Source organism: Pipistrellus hanaki (assembly GCF_964339955.1).
Source record: "Pipistrellus hanaki genome assembly, chromosome: 14".
Lineage (NCBI taxonomy): Eukaryota > Metazoa > Chordata > Mammalia > Chiroptera > Vespertilionidae > Pipistrellus > Pipistrellus hanaki.
The window spans coordinates 14,805,186-14,832,562 of NC_140516.1; the positions used below are offsets into that span (position 1 = coordinate 14,805,186).

General features: G+C 47.1%; 2 protein-coding genes across 4 annotated transcripts in view; one reads left to right on the top strand and one right to left on the bottom strand.

The window, feature by feature from the left end:
* The window catches only part of NUDT13 (nudix hydrolase 13), a 438,779-nt gene that overhangs the window by 238,971 nt on the left and 172,431 nt on the right, over positions 1–27,377 (bottom strand). The window lies entirely within an intron of this gene.
* On the top strand, positions 2,739–25,779 carry ANXA7 (annexin A7). Of its 3 annotated transcripts, none has more exons than XM_084904959.1 (14): positions 2,739–2,856; positions 11,380–11,434; positions 13,121–13,325; positions 14,362–14,460; positions 15,017–15,081; positions 15,757–15,822; positions 16,939–17,041; positions 17,254–17,348; positions 18,975–19,088; positions 19,333–19,503; positions 21,620–21,790; positions 21,870–21,945; positions 23,499–23,611; positions 25,339–25,779. In XM_084904959.1, exons 2-14 carry the CDS (start codon positions 11,381–11,383, stop codon positions 25,459–25,461), a joined length of 1,455 nt encoding a protein of 484 aa, XP_084761085.1. In that variant the 5' UTR covers positions 2,739–2,856; position 11,380; the 3' UTR covers positions 25,462–25,779. The 3 variants fall into 3 exon arrangements, with proteins under 3 accessions (XP_084761085.1, XP_084761087.1, XP_084761086.1); XM_084904960.1 differs by lacking the exon at positions 2,739–2,856 and adding an exon at positions 7,110–7,242; XM_084904961.1 differs by lacking the exon at positions 15,757–15,822 and having other exon boundaries at positions 2,740–2,856.

The window sequence follows — 27,377 nt, forward strand, 5'->3', positions numbered from 1 at the left end:
CTCACATCCCGGAGGCCCCTGGGGCAGGTTGGACAGGAAGCCCGCTATTTGCCAGATAAACAGACTGGCAGGATCCGAAGAAAAACGCTGGGGACCCAAAGTGTGATGCAGTTTATTTAAATTTGACAGTGGCTTTCCTCAAGTACCTTTCACTCCTCTTTTGGGGACACGTATATCTTGCTCTTTCCACTTTAAAAAAAAAAAGTTTCCCCCCAAATTATAAGAGAAAGTTTATTTAGAAAGTTCCACAAGTAGGAGGAGGGCCCTTGGGACGTAGGAGGGAGAGAGGCAGAGGTGATGTGCCTAAAGGGGGAGGAGGGAGAGCGGGGAAGGAGGAGGCTCTGGTGTGCCCCCTACAGGAGAGCATGCCCCACTTACAATTCTCACCTCCCCTGGCCCACTCCCCTGAGGAAGCTTCCAGGTAGAGAAGCATGTGGAGTAATAGGATGGTGGTTTTCAGACGCCAGTGTGCATCAGCCACCAGGAGGGCTTGTTAAAACAGAGAGCTGGGCCCTGGCTGGCTGGCTCAGTTGGTTGAGCACTGTCCCCTGCACTGAAAGGTCGCTGGTTCGATCCCCAGGCAGGGCACATACCCAAGGTGTGGGTCAAACCCCAATTGGGGTGAGTGTAGGAGGCAACCAGTTGATGTTTCTCTCTCACATTGATATTTTTATTTCTCTCTTTAACATTAATAAGAGAGAGAGAGAGAGAGAGAGAGAGAGAGAGAGAGAGAGAGAGAGAAAGAGAGAGAGAGAGAGAGAGGAGACTATAAACAACACTGAAAAAAACAAAACAGAGTGCTGGGCCCTGGCTGGGTAGTTCAGTTGGTTAGAACATGATCCTTATCCACCAAGGTTGTGGGTTTGATCCCAGTCAGGACACATACAAGAATCAACCAATGAATGCATGAATAAGTGGAAAAACAAATAGCTATTTCTCTAAAGCCAATCCATAAACTAAAAAACAAAAACACCAACGGATTGCTGGGCTCCACCCCTAGAGTTCGATTAGGTAGATCTAAGGTGAAATCCAGTAATTTGCATTTCTGTCAAGTTCCCAAGTGACGTTGCCAGTCTGGGACCACACCTGAGGGCCACTGTGAGGGTGACGGACTGGTTCCTGCTGTGCAATACGAACTCTCCCAGTGAGCTGAAGACGCTGGTCTGGGCCTAGGAATTGCCTCAAATGTTTAATGCTAGTGTGAACTTAAGAAACCTGTGAATATAATAATTTTTGTGAGTTTGAGCCAAACTGTTGACAATTGCCTGAAAGAATTTCAAGGAATTAAGATAATGCTCCGGAGAATGGTGGTTTCTCGCCTTGTTTTATACTTTACAGTCAAAGGAGGAGTTACAAGGCATCCGTTGGTGATAGAGAGGTGGGAGAAAGCAAAGCGGGGTTGGGGTGGGGAACCTCTGTGATCGGGTAAAAAGTAAAATGATAGACATGCTTCGAACCCGGACCCTTCAGTCCGCAGGCGGATGCTCTATCCAGCAGCAGACACAGGTGAGTACAGGTGAGTTAACAGTCCACGACGAACAGATAATAAAATCAGAGAAGTAGTGGTCTCCACCCCATTGGCTGTGCCCTGGAGTCCAGACAAAGGGAAGTTATCCTGACATCCCACAGGCACAGTTACCTCAGATGCAAATAGACAACAGGCTCAGTAAAGATCGAAAATGACCTTTGGGAAGATGCTGACCTAGGACATGACTACCCACCATAGACTGCTTTTTTTTTTTTTTTTAATATATTTTATTGATTTTTTACAGAGAGGAAGGGAGAGAGATAGAGAGCTAGAAACGTAGATGGGAGAGAAACACCAACCAGCTGCCTCCTGCATACCCCCCACTGGGGATGTGCCCGCAACCAACGTACATGCCCTTGACCGGAATCGAACCTGGGACCTTTCAGTTCGCAGACCGACGCTCTACCACTGAGCCAAACCGGTTTCGGCCATAGACTGCTTTTTAATAAAAGATAAAAACAAATTTTTAAATTGACTTCAGAGAGAAAGGGAGAGGGAGAGAAACATCAATAATGGAGAGAATCATTAATTGGCTGTCTCCTACACACACACACACACACACACACACCTTTTGGGGACCAAGCCCGCAAACCTGGCCTGTGCCCTTGGCCTGAATCAAACCCGGGTCCCTTTGGTCCGTAGGCGGGTGCTCTATCCACTGAGCCACACCAGCTAACGTTTTAGCTTCAGACCATCTTTTGTGGTTACTTTAGGTCTTGAGTTTGCAAGGCCCAGGCAGGCCTTCCCTGAGCTTGCCAGGTTAGCATGTGGTCCCGTTTCCTGCACACGTGTGTGTGTGTGTATGTGTGTGTGTGTATGTGTGTGTGTGTATATGTATGTGTGTGTGTGTGTGTGTGTATGTGTGTGTGTGTGTGTGTGTGTGTGTGTGTGTGTGATGACTGCTCCATCTAGTACACGGGGAGCCTAGCAACCCCAACAACCCTTCCGGTCTGGGGGTCCCGCTCTAGGAGCAAACAATTCAGAGCACAAGTAACCACACGGCCTGGTCCCTGGGAGACACCGGGCGGCCCTGGCCCGCCCCCCACATTGAGGGCTCGGGGTCCCCCACACCACGGAAACTCCCCCGGCACCTCCGGAGCCCGGCGGGCGGGCCGGCGGGCGGGGCAAAGCGGAGAAGCTGGTCTCCGGTCGGAGGGAGGAAGGAGGGAGGGAAAGCCCTCCCGCAGGTGGCGGGCGGGGCGGGGAGAGTCTGGGCCGGGGACCCCCCCCAGCCCCGCCCAGGGGCGTTCCCCGCGGCGCTGCCCGGCCCGCCCGCCCCGCCCCGGCTCCATCTTGCTGGTCGGGCTGTGACGCTGCTCCGGTGTCAGGTGAGGAGCGACCCCGGTCCCCTCGCCCCCGGCCCCGGCCCGGCCGCCCCCTCCGCTCCCCCGCCCCCGCCCCGGCCGTCCGGGCCGCGGCCGCGCAGGGGAGACGGGCCCGCGCCCGGGGCGCTGCGGGGGCCGGGGCTCCGGGAGGCGGGCCTCGGGGTGGCGCCCCGGAGCCCCTGCGGCGGGCTCTCCGGGGGGGGGGGGGCGGCCGCCCGGCGGGGTGGGGTGGGGGGGTGAGCCCCGCCGGCCGTGCGGGGGCCGGGGCCGGGGCCGGGGCCGGGGCCGGGGCCGGGGCCGGGGCCGGGGCCGGGGCCGGGGCCGGGGCCGGCGGAGTGACGGGGCGGGGCCGGGGCCGGGGCAGGTGCGGGGAGCGGCGGGCGGGGGCTGAGCGGGCCGGGCGGCCGGGAGGGGCCGCGGCAGCGCCGGGCGGGCCGGTGACGAAGTTCCCGGTGACACAGCGGATCCGGGAACGGGAAGTGGGCGCTGGAGTGACCGGCGCCGGCCCTGCGCCCTGCGCCCTGCGCCCGGCTCCGGTCTGGGGGCTGGAGACTGCGTGTCTGTCCCCGGCCCCGTGCCTGTCCCCCCGGACCCGGTGTCTGACCCCCCGGACCCTTGTCTGTCCCCCCGACCCCGGTGTCTGACCCCCCGGACCCGGTGCCCGTCCCCCCGGACCCGGTGTCTGACCCCCCGGCCCCTTGTCTGTCTCCCCGACCCCGTGTCTGTCCCCGGCCCCGTGCCTGTCCTCCCGGACCCGGTGTCTGACCCCCCGGACCCTTGTCTGTCCCCCCGACCCCGTGCCTGTCCCCCCGGACCCGGTGCCCGACCCCCCGGACTCGGTGTCTGTCCCCCCGGACCCGGTGCCCGGAGGGAGGGGAGTCACCAGCCGCCGCGCTGCCCGCGGAGGGCGCCCGGGACACGGGCTCTGGCCCCGGGTGAGCGGGTGAGCGCCGCCGGCCGGAGCGGGGCTTCCAGACCGGGAGGCGGGAGCTCCCTCCGACCGCCCCGCCAGGCCAGCGGGAGCCCCTTCTCACGCCGGTCCGTCCGTCCGTGCCCATCGCCCGCCTGTCCGTGCCCATCGCCCGCCTGTCCGTGCCCACTGCCCGCCTGTCCCTGCCCACTGCCCGCCTGTCCGTGCCCATCGCCCGCCTGTCCGTGTCCACTGCCCACCTGTCCGTGCCCATCGCCCGCCTGTCCGTGCCCATCGCCCGCCTGTCCGTGCCCATCTCCCGCCTGTCCGTGTCCACTGCCCGCCTGTCTGTGCCCATCGCCCGCCTGTCCGTGCCCATCTCCCGCCTGTCCGTGTCCACTGCCCGCCTGTCTGTGCCCATCGTCTCCCTGTCCGTGCCCATCTCCCGCCTGTCCGTGCCCATCGCCCGCCTGTCCGTGCCCATGGCCTCCCTGTCCGTGCCCATGGCCTCCCTGTCCGTGCCCATGGCCTCCCTGTCCGTGCCCATCGCCCGCCTGTCCGTGCCCACTGCCTCCCTGTCCGTGCCCACGGCCCGCCTGTCCCTGCCCATGGCCCGCCTGTCCGTGCCCATCGCCCGCCTGTCTGTGCCCATCGCCCGCCTGTCCGTGCCCATCGCCCGCCTGTCCGTGCCCACTGCCTCCCTGTCCGTGTCCATCGCCTCCCTGTCCGTGCTTATGGCCTCCCTGTCCGTGCCCATCGCCCGCCTGTCCGTGCCCATCGCCCGCCTGTCCGTGCCCATCGCCCGCCTGTCCTGCAGAAGCCAGCCGTGCCCCCCGTTCTGTATCCCGTGGCCCTGGCTGAGAGGTGTACATGGCCCTTCCCAGCCCAGAGGCAGGTTTAGGAAATGGTATCTGCTCTCGGCCATATCATTCGTTCTTCCTTTTCCTATTTATTTGTTTCCCAAACTCCCAGCAGCTGCCTCTGTGCTCCTGGGCACCGCGCCACCTGACACGCCCATGGGGGCCGCCCCTTTCAGCTGCTGACTCACTGGGCGGAGATGGTTTGGAGAACCAAGATTTTCCAGCCTTTAACTGTAGTTGTCAAGGGAGAATGTTAAAAAGAAAAGTTCTGGTTCACCAGCATTATGCTTTGGGCAAAGTTGAGTAATTTTGTTGAGTCACCCTGGGGTGTGTGTAATCTTTATACACAAGCTTTTGAAATTAGAATCGATGATACTTGCCCAATTCCAACAGCGTTGAAGTTACACGATGCCCAAACTCTCCTTCCTGGAGGCAGCCGCTGGCTTTCTGCTTCCTTGAGGGCACTTTCAGGGTACTCTCTACGTGTCCAAGGAAGTACATGTATTTTTTCCACACCCTCGTAATAGGACTTAGAGATAACTTAATGTACAAGAAGAAAAAAGAGCTGCTCACTTCAGTAGCTGCATAGCACTTCATTGTATGGCTATCCATAATCTATTCCACCTGTCGCTTATTGATGAACTTTTAGATTATTTTTAACTTTTTTTCTATTGCAAATAGTGTTGTAATTAATAGTCTTGTACATATATGTGATGTATTTGTGCAAATATTTCTATAAGATACATCTCTGGAAATGTGTTCTAGTTCTTTATGTACTTACTACATTTTTTTTCAAAATATAACCAGATTCACTTTCTTAAAAACTGCATTAAGTTTTCTCATGTGCAGATAGTCTTTATTTTCATTCTGGTTTTTAAACTCTTGTTGACATAATTCCTCTAGCCCTTTAAAGGGAAGATTTAAGAAATGCAAAAATAGGACTTTGTCACTGGAACTATTTCTGGGATTTAGAAATTTAATTGCTTTTTGTAGTCTTTGGTATGGTAACTACTTGTTGCCTTAAATATGTCATGTATCTCATAACTTATTTTCAAATGGTCTGTCCCCGTGTTTGGCAAACTGCGAGCCACATGCGGCTCTTTGGCTCCTTGAGTGTGGCTCTTCCACAAAATACCATGGCCTGGGCGAGTCTATTTTGAAGTGGCATTAGAAGTTTAAAAAATTTGGCTCTCAAAAGAAATTTCAATTGTGTACTGTTGATATTTGGCTCTGTTGACTAATGAGTTTGCCGACCACTGGTCTATCTGACTGTTGTTAGATGGTGTCCCTCTGCTCCTTATACCCCCAGGCTTAGAGAAGGAGAGAGCCAAAAACATTTTAGTTTGTCCCTGTTTTTACATCAGGCCTTTGTATACAAATAGCTATTTTAAGAACTGAATCAGTTTCCTTTATATTTTACAATCTTTCTTATTAACTTACTAGAGGCCTGGTGCACGAAATTCATCCACTTGGGAGTGTCCCCCAGCCCAGCCTGTGCCCTCTCATCGTCCAGGAGCCCTCAGGGGATGTCCGACTGCTGGCTCAGGCCCGATCCCCACAGCAGTCGGACATCCTTTGTGCTGCCATGTTGAGTGGTGCTCCCCCTGTGGGAGTTGCACTCACTGAATAGTGCTCCCCTGTGGAAGTTGCACTGACCACCAGGGGGCAGCTCCTACATTAAGCATCTGCCCCCTGGTGGTCAATGCATGTCATAGTGACTGGTCAGCCAGTCAATTGTCTGCCCCCTGATGGTCAGTGCACGTCATAAGGGAGAGGTTGAGTGGCCTTAGCATATCATTAGCATATCACGCTTTCATTGGTTGAATGGACAACTGGACAACCAGACAATTAGCATATTAGGTTTTTATTATATAGGATAACTTTGATTCAGTATAGGTCCATTCATTCAAAATTCAGCAAGTTTTCAGCTTCTAGCCTGTGTTTATGTCATAAGAGACACTATAATTACTTAAATTTATTACCTCATTTTCCTATTTTGTGTATGGAAAGGCATGATACCTTCTCCCCATCTTTATCAGCACCTAGGACAGTGCATATTACATTGTGGGCTTTTATAAATGTTGATTTGGAAATAATACAAATCCTTTACAGCCATATCAGGGAGAAGAGCCAAAACACATATTGAAAAAATTAGCAAATTAGATGGTAGATCTGGAAATGTCAAAATATTCTAGTACCAAAATATGACTCAGAGACCACCAGAAGCAGAATCTAGAAGCTTAGTTAGAAATGCAGAATCTCAGGGTCCATCTCAAAATTACCGAATCAGAGTCTGCATTTTAACATTTTAAAGAAGTACTGTTTTTTTAAAAAAATATATTTTATTGATTTTTTACAGGGAGGAGGGGAGAGGGATAGAGAGCTAGGAACGTCGATGAGAGAGAAACATCGACCAGCTGCCTCTTGCACACCACCTACCCGGGAAGTGCCCCCAACCAATGTACATGCCCTTGACTGGAATTGAACCTGGGACCTTTCAGTCCTCAGACTGACGTCCTACCACTGAGCCAAACCGGTTTCGGAAGAAATACTGTTTTATCTAGTACATTGTTCAAAGACAGGAGGAAAGATCTGAGTGAGCTGGCTGCCTGAGGAGAGGTGAGTGCGCTCAGGCCTGAAGGCCAGCTCAGTTACAGATAACAGTGGTTTAAGCAGAGACGTGTTGAGAAGGGTCCAAGTGGTAGAGATTTCGCATGGGGAGTGAGGTGTTGGTAAAGATAAGCTGAGTAGATAAATTGGAACCAGTAGTAGGAGATCTGACGGCTGGGCTAATGAGTTGATACTCCAGCAGTAGTCATTGAGTTTTAACCTGGAAAGTAACTCGTGGACAGAGCAGCATTTTAGGAACGTGCACCTGGTGATGATGTCCAGGAAAACGAAGTGTGAGAGTATAAACAAGGACACAAATGAAGTAATTTTAGTAAAATAGGCACCAAACAATGACAACCTGATCTAAGGAAATGGCCATAAGAATAGAAATGACTGGAAGAATAGGAGAGGCATTTCAAAGAAGAGAAAAATAGTATCACATTACTTACTATCCTGGAGTAATAGGTAATTTAAGTAGTGGTGCTACTGACAGATACGGGATATTAAGAGTGATCTGGTGGGAAATGAGTATTTAATTGCACACAAAACCCTCCTAATTAGCTCCTGTCTTTTATCTTCACTGACAAGGTCAACCTTTTCCTTAACGGAGCCTGTCTGCTTTTTTGCTTCTATAATAACATACCCTTGAAATGTCTGCGTAATGTGTAACTTCCCTTTTTCTGGAAGCCTCAGGGCACAACCTGGTGTGCCTGGGCACCAGGACAGATACCACAAATTCTGTCATTATCATGTTAATTGTTCCTGCACCCAAATACTGAGGTAACCCGCCATTCTCCGGAGCATTATCTTAATTCATTGAGGTTCTGTTTCCCGGCGTATGTCAAAAGTTTGGCTCAAATAAACTCACAAAAATTGTAAAAAATTTAAAAAGTCATTTATTAAGCATCAACTCTGCATCAGGTCATTCATGTTGTAGCATGTATTAGTATTTTATTCCTTTATATGGCTGAATAATATCCCGTTGTATAGATATAACACATTTTGTTCCTTCCCTCGTTATTGATGGGCATTTGACTGGTTTCCACTTTTTTGGCTATGATGAATAATGCTGCTATGGAAATTCATGTATAAATTCATGAATGTAAGTTTTTATATGAATGTATTCAGTTCTCTTGAGTATACTAAGAAGTGGAATTGCTAGGTCATATGGTAGCTCTATGCTTACCTTTTTCTTTTTTTAAATATATTTTTATTGATTTCACAGAGGCAGGGAGAGGGAGAGAGAGAAATATCGATGAGAGAGAATCATTGATCAGCTTCCTCGAGCATGACCCCTACGGGGGATCGAGGCTGCAACCCAGACATGTGCCCTGACCGGGACTCGAACCTGGGATTCTTCAGTCTGCAGGCCGATGCTCTATCCACTGAGCCAAACTGGCCAGGGCTGTGGGGTTTCTTATATATTACTTTTATTTTTAATAAGTTTGAAGTTTTCTAAAATCAGAAGTTTATAAAAGTGAAGGCAGGGTTTAATCCAGGTATTTATGACTATATATTAACTCTTAGCCATTTTAACACTGTTTCCTAGAATGTGGTTATACCACTACATAAAGGATTACTGTGGCATGTGGGAAGTATTTTAATATTTATATATTCCTCTCAATGTTACCTTCTCTCTCTCTCTCTCTTTTTTTTTTTAAACTTCAGCAACCTTTTATTACCAAACTCTAGCACAGTGGTCGGCAAACTGTGGCTCATGAGCCACATGCGGCTCTTTGTCCCCTTGAGTGTGGCTCTTCCACAAAATACCACCGTCTGGGCGAGTCTATTTTGAAGAAGTGGCGTTAGAAGAAGTTTAAGCTTAAAAAATTTGGCTCTCAAAAGAAATTTCAATCGTTGTGCTGTTGATATTTGGCTCTGTTGACTGATGATTTGCCGACCACTGGGCTAGCAGGTTTATCTTTGAGCCCAGCTAGCAGCATCTCGAACAGGACCTAGGATGGAGGCTCAGCCCTAATAAAGATGGTCTCTTAAACAAAGGGTTAAAAAAATACAAAACATCCACATAGAAATTGAATTGTGACCTCCTGGTTCATAGGTCAACCTTCAACCACTGAGCCACGTCGGCTGAGCATATAAATATTTTTTAAAAGAGTGAAATTCTCCAGTGTTGCAGAAAATGGTATCTCAAAGTGATTTCGTCCAGTAATCATTTGGCATTATGCTGCCTTTTCTCCCGGTTCAAGATACACATGGGAGAAAACCATTTCCCTTCGTAAAAACAAAACAAAACAAAACAAAGCAAAACCCTTTCTCCTCCGGTGCAGCTTCCACTGCTTTTTCCTAGAAACACTGGAGAACAATGTAAACGGCCCGGAGGCTCACAGCAGGATTGCTCCTTAGGGATTTCTCCCCTGCTACATCCGGAAACTGACCCCAATTTCTGGGAACTGGCCAAAAAAAAATCCCATTTCCTTCCCGGGGGCCTGAGGGCTCTGTAAAGGGTCAAGGGGCCGTGGACCTGGCCCATGAAGGGGCCTTTCTACTTAGAAACACCCGGCACCTCATAGCCTAACGCTTAACCTGCAGGTAACAGCGAGCAGCTGCTGACTTAGATGCAGATACGGTGCTCATCTCCCATCTCTAACCACAGAGGAAACAGAGGGGAGGAGAGTCTAGAGAATTTGACCTCCTCTCCTTGTCTTCTAAGCCAAGGCCAAGGCCCTGAGACAGGCACAGGTCACAGGTACAGTCTGCTGGATCCGCTGCCCTCTGGGCCGCTGGCGCATGGCCCCTTTCCTGAAACTTTCTCCCTGGCCTGCATGGGCTTAAGGATCACCGGGGCAGTTATTTTCTTAATTCACCGTCACAGACAAATACTTCAATAGCAGCTTCTAGAAACTGCCCAGAGGACCCCCCCCCCCCCCCCTTTCAGGGTCACAAATCCTTCCAGTTGAGGGCTCCTTGCCTGACTTGCAGCAGCTTGTTGGTTTTAGAGAAATGTCTGCACCCAAAGAGCCCTCTGTACACCGACCAGGGGCAGGGATGGGCGGGGAAGGGCGGGGATGGGCAGGGATGGGCCCAGAAGGGTAGGGATGGGCAGGGAAGGGCAGGGATGGGCAGGGAAGGGCAGGGAAGGGCAGGGATGGGTGTCTGCAGGATGTGGTGGCGCTTCCTATGGTGGCACTGCCCTTCTCCTGAGCACAGGAGCCCAGAGCGAGAAGGCGCGGCCGCTGAGTGCGGAGTTAGCCGGGACACAGCGCTCCTCGTCGGGAGGACGGGCCTGCCGGGAGGACGGCGGTGGGTAGGAGAACTTGCTTGGCCACCCAGATGCATCCCCTGGCCAGGAGGCACAGAGCCTCTATGCAGACGGCGCTTCATAAGTGTTTCCGAACGGGGCGGAGGGGGCAGCCCGGGAGCTCGGTGGGTCCGTGATGCGGGTCCGGTCCCGGGATGACACCCTTCATGGATCTGGGGCTGCCCCTGGGTCCCCGTGAGGACGGCGTGGGGGGAGAAACGGTAATGTCTTCTTTCTTCTGCCGCAAATCCCGTTAGCTGTATGAGGCACGGGTTCCCCACTCCCCGCCGCCGAGGTGCTGCCGACTCTCACCGAACCCGAACCCGAACCGGCACGGGTGCGAGTCTGAGCGGGGCGGCCGGTTCCCCTCGGACCCCCTGCCGGGCTCGGCGGCGGCGGGGGGAGGAGCAGAGCGGCTGGCGGCCCGTCCTCCGGCAGCCCCGCACCGCCACGGCCCCTCCTGCAGGCGCCCTCCGAGGGGGGCTGGGGGGGGGCTGTTACCTCCTCTTTGTGGCAGAAAAACACAACTATTTCCACGATTTCCACGTTTTCGATGTATGGAAGTAATATAATATAGCAGCTTTAGAAATAGATTTAAGTGAAAAGTTAATGGGCTTAGAAGGAACTCGTTCACAATAGCACTGGTGGCATCCAGGTACGACACAGACACAAACCGTGCGGCATGCGGAGGAGGATACCCGGCGTTGGCTCTGCCTCCTGACCCCATTGGTCCCAGCGGTGAAATGCAGAAACGTTTCACCAGCTCTGCTCTTACAAACCCCATGTCCACATTGGAATGCCAGCCAGACTCTTGCGAGACGGTGTATTTTTCATAGGATACTATAACACATACAAGAAATGACAGAGGACATTTTTTATCGTTACAGAATGTCCTATCCAGGCTATCCCCCCACGGGCTACCCGCCTTTCCCTGGATATCCGGTGAGTATGGCCGCTTTTACTGAAACAGCTGTGTCCTGGGACGGGGGCTGGGCAGGACTAGCCCATGGCAGGCCTGACCGATGGGCTGTGGCAGGGTCACAAATGCAGGTGCCCGGAGCGGAGGTGGCGCTGTGGGGGACGAGAGCATCAAGCACCTGGGAAAAGCCAGCAGCTACTTAGTCTGAGGTGGCCGTCCGTGCAAGGAGGCGGCCCAGGGACACCAGGCATTCCGTTTCTTCAAGTGAAACAAGCAATCCAAATTGTTGAAATTGTCCCGATTTGAAAAATTGGGAAAATAATTTTTTATTCCCATTTGGCTCCCCTGCCCCCAATGCCGTGGCCTTTCTTGGCTCTCTACGGGGGACACTTGGTTCTCTGGGGGGAATTACTCTCTTTAAATGTCAAATGCTGTGTGAGTCAATCAACTGTGTGAAAGTGAAATTCATCCCATGGGTCACTGGGTTTAACCTTTGTGTTAGAGGTTTAATTAGGACGGTCTTGACTCAGAGATAACAGATTGCAGTGGATTAGAGGGTCCTTGGTTTATAGTTCTGAGACCAGTGTTTGGAGTGCATTTTACCAGTGCGCTGTCAAGCTCTGCCTGGTTGATGTCTGTGCCATGAGGACTAACCTTACAGCAGAGGCACAAGTGGGAATCATGCATTTCAGTTTTATGCTCATAAGAATGCAGGGCTTCTTTCTGACAGAGTAGAAAGAGGGGCCTACTACAGATTAGTGATAATGTGTGTATCCTTATGTAAAGTGAATATATAGCCGGATTTATCATAGGAGAGATGACAATTAAAAATATGTCTCCAGGTGTCTATGTAGTAGACTGGACTCCGGCGATCATTTTGGTCAGTGTAGGGTAACTGCTGAAACAGACAACTCCAGCACCAGTGACAGGACACAGGAAAGCTCGGTTCTTCCTCCCCCAGGCTCCTGGCGGCCCGGGGGGCAGCGGGGGGGGGGGGGGGGGGGGAGGGGAGGGAGGCGGCTTAGTCCAGGCGGTCGTCCGGTTCCCAGGTCTGTCTCCCTCCAGCACCGCGGAGTCCTCCACTGGGACCCTCTGCTTCAGCTGGCAGACGAAGGAAAGAGAGAGGGAGAGAGAGAGGAGGTGTTTAGGAGCCAGGCGGCAAGTGGTGTGTATCACTGCCTGCATTCATTCACCTGTATTCAGTCATTTGATCCTTCTGAGCTGCAGGGAGGGCTGGGACATGTAGTCTCGCCTGTGGCCAGGGGAGGAAGTTCAGTGACCACTGACAGCCTCTGCCTCACTTAGAGGTTGTATGTTCTGGACCCAGGTCCAAAATTTCACACCCACGTGTGACTCAGGTCACCTTTATTTTTCTGTTGTGTAAAATAAGGGACATCATCTGGGAGATGTTGTAGGAGAACCAGGAGTTTCTTACTTTAGGGTAGAGAGGTGGATGTTTTTCATAGTTCTAGGTGCTAGGAAACTGAAGGAACCAATGAGCTTTGTTACTTGTTCCTGAACGTTTGGAAAGAGCCTGAATTCTGAGAGACAAGGATATTATTGATAAACTAGTATAAGATACTAAGACTTCTAGTGGGGATTTTAATATGTAAAAGAACAAGTAACAGTTATTGCTGTCTATTCCCTCTGGTAGGCGGGTCACATTTCTCTGTGGTCACATTCATCTGAGAATATGTTCTTGTTTGCAGCCTGCGGGCCAGGAGTCCTCGTTCCCCGCTCCCGGGCAGTACCCTTATCCCAGCGGCTTTCCGCCCATGGGCGGGGGAGCTTACCCGGCCGCGCCCGGCGGGGGCTACCCCGGAGCCGGGGGCTACCCCGCGCCCGGCGGCTACCCGGCCCCTGGCGGCTACGCTGGCGCCCCGCAGCCCGGAGGGCCCCCGTCCTATCCGGCAGGTGAGTGATGGGCCAGGGCGTCCTGGTGGTTTGGTGGCTCCAGCCCTTGTTCCCTCTTCCCTTTCTCCTCCTCATTCCTGCTGGCTCTGCATGAGGTCAGAATAGCTCTTGGCCTACTTTCTGCCTCAGACAGCAAGGACGCCGGCGACATAGAGTGCAAACGTTCTCAGGGGCCTACCAGCTGGGAGCCAGCTCCAAAACTGGGAAAGAAATTGGGAGAAATCTCATGGTAATAAAAGACCAATATATAACAGTTTATTTATAATCTTAGAAGTTACTAAGGCTCCCCCCCCAATCCTCACCAGAGAATATGCTTTTACGGATTTTAGAGGGGTGGGGGAGAGAGAGACGTTGATGTATTAGAGAGACATCGATCTGTTGTCTCCTGTTGTGCCCTGTCCGGGGATGGGATCGAACCCGCAAGGTAGGTGTGTGCTCTGACCGGCATCACGCCAGCAACCTTTTGGTGCATGGGGATGATGCCTCTGTCAGGGGAGCCACACCGGCCAGGGCACGTGAAGGCATTTCAGTTAGCATGATTGTGACCTGTAGAATAGCTTTGTCCAGAGAGAAAAAAAGTAACTTAACATTTAAAAATATATATATTTTATTGAATTTTTTACAGAGAGAAAGGGAGAGAGAGAGAGCTAGAAACATCGATGAGAGAGGAACATCGACCAGCTGCCTCCTGCACACCCTCCACCGGGGATGTGCCCGCAATCGAGGTACACACCCTTGACCGGAATCGAACCCGGGACCTTTCAGTCCGCAGGCTGACGTTCTATCCACTGAGCCAAACCAGTTTTGGCTAACTTAGCATTTTTATACTGTAACTTACTAAGGCAAATGAATGATGTAAAATTTTAAATTTATTTTTTAATGGGGAAGGAGTTGTTGAGAATGAAGGAGTTGAATTTAGACTAAAAGGGACCAGAAGCATTAATAGCTCCTTCTTTTCACTGTTAACAGTAGATATTTTTCTGGAGTTTTCTCTTTAGTCCTGAGAACTGTCACCAGAGTTGACTCTTTTCTCCAGTTCCGCCAGGCCAAGGATTTGGAGCGCCCCCCGGGGGAGCAGGCTACCCTGGCTACGGTCAGCCTTTTGGAGGTGTCCCGGCACAGGGCCCACTGCCCGGTACGTACCCGCCGCTCAGAGACAGAACAGCGTGATCGTCTGAATTTTTCAGTTGCCATTGAGAGAGCTTAGTTTCTGTTTGTCAACACACATTTATGTTAAGTACCTTTATAAATAAATTGAAATACATGGTTTCATGAAATGAATTAATTGGTGGGAAGATATAATTAGTAAGATTGAAATAAGATCCACTTTTTCAATTAAAAAAATAATGTCCCAGAGCCAAAAACCTGTGGAACTTCTCTGCTCCCTCCGGTACCACAGATGAAGCCACCCCCGGAACCAGTCCTCACATCCTTCCCAGATGGAATCAGAATGTAATCGGGCTCCAGTGTTTTAAAGAAAAGTGTATTTGTTAGGATATGTTGTAGGACGTGGAATATTTTAAAAGGCTCTTATGACCTAGTTTGTTTCAGATTTAGTAAGGTATAATAAAAAATTATCCTAGTGAGTAACATAATGTTCTTACATTTTTACATAACTCATAATAACCAATGCTGTTTTGGAAAATTAAGTCATGTCAAACCTGTTTTTCTGGATGTCTTTAAACGTGTAGGCGGCTTTCCCGGAGGACAGATGCCTTCCCAGTATCCCGGAGGACAGGCGCCTTACTCTTCCCAGGTACTGCTGCTCCTGCCTTTCAGGTAGAGTAGGGGTGACTGGTGAATGCCTTTGCCACATTCGAGGCTTCCAGGGAGCGAAGGAGATGGTCTGTAACAGTGATTTTCAACCGGTGTGCCGCAAGAATTCTCAAAACATGCAAAATCTGACTCTTTAGTCAGGGACACTGACCTCTCTTCCGTTAGATTGTCAAATAAAAAATGACAACAGCCAGCACAGAAGCCACCCAGTGTGAATGAATAAAAATCGTACCTTTTTGGACAGGTCAGCAAAAAAGATAGTATGTTTTTGGTGTGCTGCAGAATTTTAGTAATCAGTTTGTGTGCCATGGGACGGGAAAGGTTGAAGGTTGCTGTTCTGTAACATCACTTAAGACGTTAAACTTTGCTTCTGATGGACTCCATGCTCTCTTCGGCTTACCTGCTGTGAGTAGTAGCCTGATGACCTTGATAAGACAAACCTAGGTCCCTCCTCACAGGGGCTAATACTTAGACAGTTTTTTCATGGAGATTCGGTTGGGCTCTTAGCCTGGGTTTTAGTTCTTTTTTCTCTTCCTCCACTGGCAGTTATAAATATCAACTTGGGTGACTGGGTGATTGGTGTTTCTGGCACTGTTCTAGTTAGTGTGGTTCTGTCTTCCATTTTTACCTTTATAACTCTCCACTCTCCTTTCAGATCAATACAGAGTCCTTTTCTTCCTATCCCATTTTCTCTCCTGCTTCTTTGGATAATAGCAGTGAAGTGAGTAAGGTTTTCTGATGTTCACTAATTTCTAGTTTCTCTACATATGCCTTCATTTGTTTCTGATTTCTTGTGTATTTGTCTCTAACCACTTCCTGGGGCTCAGCTGTATTCTGGTTTACCTTTATGTATTGGTGCTCGCCAGCGCTTTAAACATGGCAACCAGTTAATTGTTGAATTGATTTCTCAGTAGCCCCAGAAAGTCTCCTAATGTCAAATCTTTGCCTCATTGCTGTATAGCTCCTTGTTTTTACATTTTTACTCTTTAATTGCAATGTTAGTTCTTTATATCTTTTGCAAGTTACCAGGAACATAAGCAGTGTATTTTTATGCTTTTATTTATTTATCCTTGCCAAAAGAATATCCCAAGGGGGTGCAATGCACAGGAAGATTGTCACTAACTTTACCAGCTTTACTCGTCTCCTGGAAGTTTGTTATCTGACTGTCTGTTGGCCTTTTTTGCCTCTTCCAGAATGAGCTCTGATAACAACTGCTCACACCCTTGGCCTAGGAGTTTTGACTGGGAAGCCTCGAGTTGACCTTCCAACAGAAAATCCTGTCTTGGATTATTTCGTTTAATTTTTTAATTTTACTGAGTTTGAGCTAAACTGAGGACATATGCTGGGGAGCAAGATTGCAAATGTTCCTCGATTTTTATTTATTATTTTTTTAAAATTATAATGTTTATTCGTTTATTTTATTGATTTTGTACAGAGAGGAAGGGAGAGAGATAGAGAGTTAGAAACATCGATGAGAGAGAGTCATCGATCAGCTGCCTCTTGCACACCCCCTACTGGGGATATGCCTGCCACTAAAGTACATGCCCTTGACTGGAATCGAACCCGGGACCCTTCAGTCCCCAAGCCGACTCTCTATCCATTGAGCCAAACCGGTCTTGGCTCGATTTTTATTTTTAATTTGTATTATTTTAATTAAAAAAGTGAACTTTTTTTCATATTCTATCCCCCCTCCCCATACACACACACCGGTCTTATTGAGATGTACTTGACATGTAACAGTATTGGTTTCGGTGTGCAGCGGGAGGATTTGGTATGTGTATAATTGTGAAATAGTTGCCCGAGGAACTGACTTGGACGCTGTGCCTCTTGCTCCCAGCCCGCCGCCATGACTCAGGGAACTCAAGGAACCATTCGGCCAGCTGCCAACTTCGATGCCATGAGAGATGCGGAAATTCTTCGTAAAGCAATGAAGGGTTTTGGTAAGGAAAGGAGATTTTGTCTCATTTATAATAAGTTTAAGTGATTAAAGTAAAAACAAGCTTTACATCATAAACCACGTTTATGTGTCAGCCCGTGTGCACCTTCCTCTTGTCTAACCGGGCACCAGTTACCTTACAATATTAAGACATTTATTTCCTCAGGGAACGTCCAGTGCACTTGATCCTCACTCACACGTGTGTGGTTCTTTCAGGGACAGACGAGCAGGCGATTGTGGACGTCGTGTCCACCCGCTCCAATGATCAAAGGCAAAAGATCAAAGCGGCTTTTAAGACCATGTACGGAAAGGTAATTGTTTGCTTAAGGGAGCGTGCACAGTGACTGTAGATGCTGCATCCATGTCAGGTTGGATACTATCGTTTTATTATTAGCGATGAACAAAACGGCTACATTCCAGAGACCCTGGGAGGAGTGTATTCGTTTTTCCTCTTACAAGGCTTTCTAATTCTAGAGCAGTCCTGGGTCACGTTATCAGACCTTACACAGGTCTGTGTGTGGTCTGTGTTCAGGAGGAAGGAGATGATGACACAGTCGTAATCAGCAGCACGGTTCTCAGTCCTCTCTCAGAGTGGGATCCGAGGGCTTCTCACAGCGCCCCTGCTTTTCTTGGTCCTTGGCATCATCTTCCCCTCTTTCCCCTCCCTCTAAGCATATCCTCTGTTTACGACTGCATGGAACTTCTTGCCACTGTCTGCACACACCATGACCTCTTATACTTCTGTGCTTAGTTTATGTTGTCCTCTTGGCCTAGAAGACCTTTATTTCTTTATCTGTGCGGCAGACAACCTCTCCAGGATTTGGCCTAAATTAGCTACTCTGTGCAGTTCCCTCATTGCTAAATGTTCTCTTCTGTAGCCTCTCTTGTCAGCATAGTCACTCTGCCTGTGTTGCCACCTCGGCGCCATTTTCCTGCACACACGTTTCCAGTGGCTCCTGCAGAATCAAATCCAACACTTTCTAGCTTAGTATTCAAGGTAATATTCCAAGCATATAGTTATAATTTTATTTACTCACCTGTGAAAATGTTCCCATTCTAACAAAACTGGTTGTCTTATTGTCCCACTGAGCTCGCTTTGGTCATTCTTGCCCCTAAGTTAGTGATTCTCAATGTTAGCTCATCATCATGATCTCCTTTAGAACTTAGGACACGTGCAGAGGAGCCTTTGAGACCTCGCTCCCTGGCATGTCATCAGTTTGGCTCAAATAACTGACACAATTAAAAAAAACAAAAAAACAAAAAACGCCACATGCAGAATCTCTTAAGTATTTTCCTCAGTATCAATTTTTGTTTGTTTTTAAGAAAAATTCCACAAATTATTTTAATGCATAGCCAAGGCTGGAAACCATTTTTCTATTCCATGTTCGTTTTTCCTTCTTGCCTGAAATACCTTTCTTCTTCCTCTTTGCCTGCTAATTTTTATATCCTATTTAAGATCTGGACTAAAAACTTTCTTTGCTTCCTGTAGCTCACTTTAACTTTTTCTGTTATTAATTTCTGTGCTACCTACTCTTCCAGTGCTGGAGTACCGGCTGCCTTACCTCTTTTCAGATGTTTATCTTATTTTTCAAATAACACCATGATGAGGATTTCTACTTCATAGAACAAGAACAGTTTCTTACACTAATAAATATCTTCTCATCATTTTGTTCATTTGAATTGTTCTTTGTTTCATGAATTTCTTGTTTTTGTACCTGGTATAATGATGGAACTACAGTAAGAATTTAAGTTTTTATTGATAGAATGAATAAAATAACGTCTACTTGAGCATAACAAACTTTAAATGTATATGTTTACTTATTGTATAATATTGTTTTGATAAAACAATTCAATTCCATTTTCTGTATTTTCTTTAAAAATGTAAATTATGAAATTTGGAGAGCACATATACTTAGTTTGTACTTGTAATTAAACAGGATTTAATCAAAGATCTCAAATCAGAGTTAAGTGGAAATATGGAAGAATTGATCCTTGCCCTGTTCATGCCAACTACATATTATGATGCCTGGAGTTTACGGAATGCAATGAAGGTACTATATGCCATTCACTTTGAATGTCTTATCCAGTTTAAACCTCTTCTCTCCCCGCCCCCCCAATTGTGGCAGTTCTGTATTCACAGTGACAACTAAATCATACATTCTTTCATTTCTCTGACTATATAGAGCTTTTTAGGTCTGGAGGCCAAAGAAATATTTGATAGCACAGTAAGATTTAATAACTTACGGAGACTTTGTTTTTCTTTTGTGTAATTCTTCCTTTCATTATTTCGAACAGGGAGCAGGAACTCAGGAACGTGTATTGATTGAAATTTTGTGCACAAGAAGTAATCGGGAAATCCAAGATATTGTCAGGTGTTATCAGTCGGAATTTGGGCGAGACCTTGAGAAGGACATTAGGTCGGATACGTCGGGGCATTTTGAGCGTTTGCTTGTGTCCATGTGCCAGGTGAGTGCCGTGTGGATGTTGTGAGGGCGGAGGGAACAGTCTGTGCCGCCTGGTGCCAGTGAGCATCCTGCATCCTTCTAATCCTGAGCCCTGGGAGTCTGCCACCTGTAAGAGGGACAACACAGGACCCAGTGTGCAGACTCTCTGTAGTCACTGTTGAGATTGATTTCTGTACATCTGGCTTTTGAAGGGAATCAGAAATCGATTTGAAGCTGTGTCTTGGGATGGGATGAATCTGTACTTTCAAGCTTAGCGAGTTAAGTTCTGCCATTAAGTACGTACACGCAGGAGCGCCATGGAAGTGCTTTGGGTAAGCACTGTGTGAGGAGAGCCAGAAATGCAGAAAACTGCTTCGGGATCCACAGAACTGTGGTGATCGGCACCTTCCTTGTTCTGATGGCCCAGATGTGCTGGAGAGGGGACAGAAAATTCTCCAAATAGGGTATTTGGAATAATATTATAAACACGCTTAGACTGAGATGATGAGGGCTTATTTGAGCAAGATGATGCAAAAGACTAGCATATTGACCCAATATCAGCAGCTACTGGCTGTCCTGCTAGAGCACAAGGTCGGCAGCCCTGGGGCGTCTGGAAGGAGAGAGCCCTTCAGAGCAAGGGCCGGTGGCTGCAGGGAGGGCAGTGAGCCAGAGTGAGTGGGCGTGGAAGTGAGGAGAGAACACAAGCGGATGAGAGGAAACGGGATTTACTTCAACAGAGGAACAGCAGGGAGGAGGTTAGCATTGAGAGAGAATGAGAAGAAAACAAACAGGGACGGGTTTAACACTGAAAATGATGAAGACATGAGGTGTGGAGTCTCTGCAGGGTTCAAGGCCCAGCCGGTCTATAAAGCAAAGGGACCCCTTCCAGGGCGTGAGCGGAGGAATGGCTTCCTAGGAGACCGGAAGTGCCTGTGTTTGAGGCGAAGGCATGCGGAAGGCAGTGTCCCAGCCCTGCTCCCGCGTGTGTTCAGGTGTCCGCGGGAACTGCTGCTGCGCGTCCCTGTGGCCAGGGCTCTTCGGAAGGCAGCTTCTCCCCGAGGGAACACCTCCCGTTTCCTCAGACACCGAGACTCCAGAGGACGCCTTTCCTTCGTGTCTCTGTTTTGGAGCAAGCTTTACTCTTGCTCAGGCTCACAGCTTCCTCCCTCCCTCCCTCATCTCTCCCTCTCTCTCCTTTCCTAGCCCAGGAGAGATTTTGGTATACAAATCGGCACAATCGAGAAGAATGAGTTATTTATACCTTCTTCTAAAAAGTTCATACATCATTTTTATTTATACATTCATAATAAATACTTACATATTAAGATTACACCTGGAAAGGAAAGGAAGTTTACGAAGCCTCTGTATTATACTAGTATGTTCCCTTCCTTGACTTAAATTCCTTGAGGGCAGAGACCTTGTCCTAGCATGTAGCACACCCCATTGGTTTTCCTCTGAAGAGGAGAGGCTGGCACAAAGCAAGGGCTTCCTACCTTTAGGTTGCATTAATGAATACAAAGTGGAGTTAAGTGTAATGCATATAGATCTTAAATCCTTGCTAGGGAGAATAATAACCTCTTCATTTAAGTGGTAGTTTATTTCCCCTAGTAGAGATTTGTGTGTGTTTGTGTGTGTTTGTGTGTGTGTGTGTGTGTGTGTGTGTGTGGTGTGTATAAAAATCTGGTTTAACTTAGATTTCAAAGCCCTTGAAAATCTCTCATTTTAACATAATCTCATTAAATCATGATCACATACTCTAAAATTCAAAGTTGACAGTGGAATGAAGTACCAGTTACACTAGTGTAGCTCCTTTGGAAATGAAAGCTATGCATGACAGACTTGATGCATTACTCTTTTTATTCAAAGCTTTTTAATTGATTTGAGAAAGAGAGAGAAACATCGATGTGAGAAACAAACATTGATCAGCTGCTTCCCGCACACACCCAATGGGGCTCATACCCCAACCTGGGAACGCGCCCTGACTGGGAATGGAACCCTCCACCTTTTGGCGTGCATGACGACACTCCAACTACTGAGCCACCAGCCAGGGCTACGCATTAACCTTTAGTAAATGACTGGACTGGGAAGAGCGTTTTTAATCGAGCTGTTTCCCTTCCTTCCTTCTGCCCCCTTTGCAGGGGAACCGTGACGAGAGCCAGAACGTTAACCGCCAGGTGGCTCAGGAGGACGCTCAGCGGCTCCGCCGGGCCGGCGCGGGCAAGCTGGGCACAGATGAGTCCTGCTTCCACATGATTCTCGCCACAAGAAGCTTTCCTCAGCTGAGAGCTACCATGGAGGCTTATTCCAGGGTACGGGCTTTTATTTGGAAGGCCTGGCTTCCGTTGGAAGGCGCGAAAATATTTTAGCCCCTATACTTTCCGTTTGCAGGTGGCTAATCGAGACTTGTTAAGCAGTGTTGGCCGTGAGTTCTCCGGAAATGTTGAAAGCGGTCTGAAGGCCATCTGTAAGATGCTTTTGTGTTCTGCTTTATTGTGCTTGTAAATGAGTGAGGCTTTAGAATAATTTTCGTCCCTATTAAGTAATGACAATATAGCCTCCCTGGAATCCGCTTAAGCAAAGGCTGAGCCAGGCTGTGAATGGTTGGTGGCATGACCAATCAGGGTTGTTTCAGAATTATTTGATGTTTCTTCTATATGCCCTTCTTGAGAACTATGCAAGAATATATGAGAGCCCTGGCCAATAGCTCAGTCGGTTAGAGCGTCATCCTGATAAGTCAGGGTTGTGAGTTTAGTTCCTGGTCAGGGAACATATAAGAATCAGCCAATGAAGGCATCAATAAGTGGAACAACAAATCTCTCCCTTTCTCTCTCTCTCTTTCTCCATCTTTCCTCCTCTCTCTCTCCCCCCTACTCTCCTCCCCCTCACCTTTCCCTTCCCCTCTCTCTAAAAATCAATTAATTAAAATTAAAAAAATATATATGTGTGTACACACACACACACACACACACACACTATATGGTAGATTGTAACATTTCCATTAAGGTGACTGGAAAAGCACTATGCAACTATGAGTGCCACTACACAAAGCATTGTTTTTGAGCCCCAAAACACTTTTCAAGCACTCAGCCTGAGGAGACTCCTTTCCCTTTTGGAATTAAATACCAAATTTCTGGTTCCTGATACTCAGATGCCTAATGAACTGGAACTATTATCCTCATGGAGAATATAGGACTAAAGAGAGTATTAGTAACACATTGATATTAGCAATTGAAGGTCTTAAAATAATACTACAGTATTTTAGCTAAATTAATAACGAAACATTTTCTACCATCTGCAGGAAAAGACTTTGCTAAGTTAATTTTACCAAGAAAAGCCTGTTAGATTTTTTACAATAGAGCACACTGGCCAGGGTAGACTTCTTATTCTGAAATCTTTGCTCAACTCTGTTTTCTCTTTTATAACATTTATATCTCATATCCTTCTCTGGGAAAATGCTATATTTGACCTAGAATTCAAAATTCATCATTGCTTTTAAGTAAGATAGTACTAGGGCAGAGTTGCTATATATCTTCTCATTGTGAGGGGAACAAATACAAAGCATCTAAGCTGTTGCATCTGGAGAGAAAATGGGTTTTGGGGGTACCAGAGGGAGTCTTTTATATATATTTTTATTGATTTTGTACAGAGAGGAAGGGAGAGAGAGGAAGGGAGATAGAAACATCCATGAGAGTCATCAATCAGCTGCCTCTTGCACACCCCCAACTGGGGATATGCCCACAACCAAGGTACATGCCCTTGACCGGAATCGAACCCGAACCCGGGACCCTTCAGTCCCCAAGCCGACGCTCTATCCATTGAGCCGAACCGGTCTCGGCCAGAGGGAGTCTTTTAGATTTGAAAGTAGCTAGTCTGGAGCACCTAGAAAGAAAGGTGATAAAAATCAAGGGGAGAATATTTCCAGCCTCAGATTCCTGGGGCGATGCCATGGGAACCATCAGAGGCAGGTAGCAGTGACGGGAGCCGGGCGGGCGGTTCTGAGGCCTCTCTGCCTTGCAGTGCAGTGCGCCCTCAACCGCCAGGCCTTCTTCGCTGAGAGGCTCTACTACGCCATGAAGGGCGCCGGCACGGACGACTCCACGCTGGTCCGGATCGTGGTCACGCGCAGTGAGGTGAGCCTTCCTCTTTGTCTGATTCTGTAAGAGTTCCTCCGGTGGCTGTCAGTCCCTCGGGAGTGATGTTGGGAACGGCTGTCTCTGTGGCCGCCGGGCTAAGCAGGGTCGTTGGTATAAAGCACAGTGAGAGGCTTTAGTGAAACGGACCACTGTCTGCACCTGAGGCAGCAGCAGAGCAAGTGTCCCGCCTGAGAAGGGCTGCAGAGGACTCGTTTAAGGCAAGTTGGAGGATGGTTTTCATTTTGCTTACGGAAAAAAAATTGTCTTAAAAACCTACTTAATCTTATTGGATATGAAAAATTCCTGAAATTTAGCATTCCTTGCTAATCATAAAATAAGAAATTTATCTTTGTCTCTTTATCTAAATATAGCTTCAAATGGTTTCTTTCGATTTTTAAATATTTGTTGGATATTTTCATTGAAAGAAAAGGTACATATACAACTAAATTATACTAAGGAAGGTAAATTATTTTTAAAAAGACAACCAGAATAGGGTGTTTAATCTTTTTTTTAAAAATTGATTTCAGAGAAAGGAAGGAAAAGGGAGAGAGATGGAAACATCAATGATGAGAAAGAATCATCAATTGGCTGCCTCTTTCACATCCCCTTCTGGGGATTGAACCTGCCACCCAGACATGTACCCTGACCAGGAATCGAACCCTTACCTCCTGGTTCATGAGTCGAAGCTCAAACTCTGAGCCACACTGGCCAGGCCTGAATAGGGCGTTTTAAAAAAGCTCTTTATTTATTTGTTCACAGACCTAAATTTTCTATGCAAGATATTTTTTTAATTGCAATAAAATATAAAACTTACCATTTTAATCATTTTTTAAAATACAGTTCAGTGGCATTAAGTTCATTCACATTGTTGTGCAACCATCACCACCAGGATTTTTTCACCCGAAATTCCCCCTCATTAAACGATAATGCGCCGTTCTCTCCCCAGCCCCTGGCAGCCACCATTCTATTTCTGTCCCTGTAAGTGCTTACCCCAGGTCCCTTAAATAAGTGGGAACATACAGTATTTGTCCTGTTGTGACTGTTTTGTTTCTTCTTTTCACTTAGGATAATGTCTTCAGGGTTCATCCATGTTGTATCTTGTGTCAGAATTCCCTTCCCTTTTAAGACTGAATAATTATTGTATGTCTGTCCACCTTTTGTTTATCCTCATCTGTCAGTGGACACTCAGGTTGCTCCCACCTTTTGGCTGTTGTGAACGGGGCTGCTCTGAGCGTGGGTACATGTATTTTTTTAGTCCCTGCTTTCATTGTTGTGTCTATACCCAGAAGTGGAACTGCTGTATCATATGGCAGTTATATTTTGTTATTGTTTTAAGGAATCACTACACCATTTTCCACAGTGGTTGCCTATTTTACAGCCCTACCAGCAATCCACAAGAGTTCCAACTTCACATCCTTGCCAACACTTGTTATTTTCTGTGTTTTTAATTGTAGCTATCTGATTATCCAATGGTTTTTAAATGACTAAAAATTTTGGAATAATAGAGGAGACTCGTACCATCCTTATCCAATATTTCTACAGAACAGTGAGTCAGACTCTATTGGGTGATTGCTGACTATAAAATGTCAGTCACTTGGTGTTATTTTCCCTCTGCTTTGGTTATAATTAGGATCTTTTCACTATCAAAAAATAATTCTAATAAATGCCAGTTTTCTTTTGACAGCTTTTTTTCTAACATTAAAAATATCATCTCTTGCATGCAGATTGATCTCGTACAAATAAAACAGATGTTCTGTCAGATGTATCAGAAGACCCTGGGCACCATGATCGCAAGTGACACAAGCGGAGATTACCGGAAGCTGCTGCTAGCCATCGTGGGCCAGTAGGGTTTTTTGTTTTTTGGGTTTTTTTTTAAATGAATGAAGGTGTGCAGAGCTTATTTTTCAAAGCAGTGCTGACCTGCATGCAGCAATATCTACCATCATGTAACCAAAAGAACTTTTTATTAAAGACTGTGTCAGGGTTGTGCTTAGTTTGCACATGCAGTAATTGCCTTAATTCCAATGTTATTTTTCTCTCTATACAATCAATGTAAAGCCATAATCATAATGTAGCATTAATGGCCTGTTTGTAAAGTATACTTTTCTCACTGTACTTACTCTAATCAGGATACCAAATTGAATAAAAGTCACAACAATCTCTAATTCTGTGTAATAATAGTGAATTTTTATGAAGGTTGCTAAAAATTCTACCTGCTAGCTTCGTTGGGCAGTTATAATTAATAGTATTTCAAAACTATTGGTTAAAAAAAAAGTTTAGCTCTTTTAACCTAGAGTAATTTACATCTTATTTTATATAAATTAGTATTCTATACTCATAAACACTAATCTTTACACATAGAAAATAGATTAGTATTGCTTGTAGCAACTTTTAAAAGGGATTAAGTATTATATGCATAAAATACATAGCCTACTTTTATGTCTATTAAAACCCCCTAAATATCTTTATTGACCCCTGATTTAAAAAGTATATATATTCAGCCCTAGCCAGTTTGATAGAGCAGTGGCCCTCGAACTGAAGAGTCTCAGGTTCAGTTAACTTTATACCCATTAGCAGTCCCTCCTCATTCCTCCTCCTCTCCACCTCATGGCAATCACTAATACATACTCTGTCTCTCTGGATTTGCCTGTTTGGCGCTTTTCATATGAATGAAGTAATATAGTAAGTCGCCTTTGTGTCTGGCTCCTTTCAATTAGCATACTGTTTTTTAAGATCTATCAGTTGTAGCATAAATCAATACTTCATCTATTTAATAGCTGAACAATCCATTGTTTAGATTATATATACATTTGTTTGTACCTCCATTCATTGATAGACATGTGGGTTGTTTTCACTTTTTGGTTATTATGAACAATACTGTTATGAACATTCTTGTACAAATTTTGTGTGGATACATGTTTTCACTTCTCTTGGCTGTGCAACTAGGAATTGCTGGGTCATAAGATATCTTCATGTTTAACTTTTTGATGATCTGCCAAACTGTTTTCCAAAGCAGTAGCATCTACCAGCAACAAATGAGGTTTCTAATTTCTCCTCATCCTCACCAACACTATCATTGTCTATCTCTTTGTGTGTTTTTTTTTAATGTATTTTTATTGATTTTAGACAGGAAGGGAGAGGGAGAGAGAGAGAGAAACATCAATGATGAGAATCATTGATCGGCTGACTCCTGCATGCTCCCCACTGGGGATTGAGCCCACAATCCGGGCATGTGCCCTTGACTAGAATCGAACCCGGGACCTTTCAGTCGCAGGCCGATGCTCTATCCACTGAGCCAAACTGGCAAGGATATCTTTGTGGTTTTGATTTACATTTCCCTAATGACTAATGAGATATTTCCTTGTGTTTATTTGCCATTTGCATATTCCTTTAGAAAAATGTCTTCAAATACCTTGCCCATTTTTAGATTGTGTGGTCTTTTTGTTGTTAAGTTGCAGGGTTATTTATATATTCTGGATAATAGACACTTATCAGATATGATTTTGTTTTGTGTTACTTTATGATACGGTCAGTCATGTGGGCTCAAGAAGAAATTTATCTCCCGAGATGTTCTCCCCGTGGGCAACTTGCCCCCAGGAAGGGACTGGGCTGAGGCAGGTCATCTGTGGCACGGTCTGAGGTTGACTTCTTCAAGGAAAGAATTCAAGGCACGAGTCCAGGTGATTTTTAGAGTGTTTATTAAAGCTTGGGATAGTTAAACAAAGGTAGGCCTTCGGACAGAAGTACACGCGGGAAAGGAGGT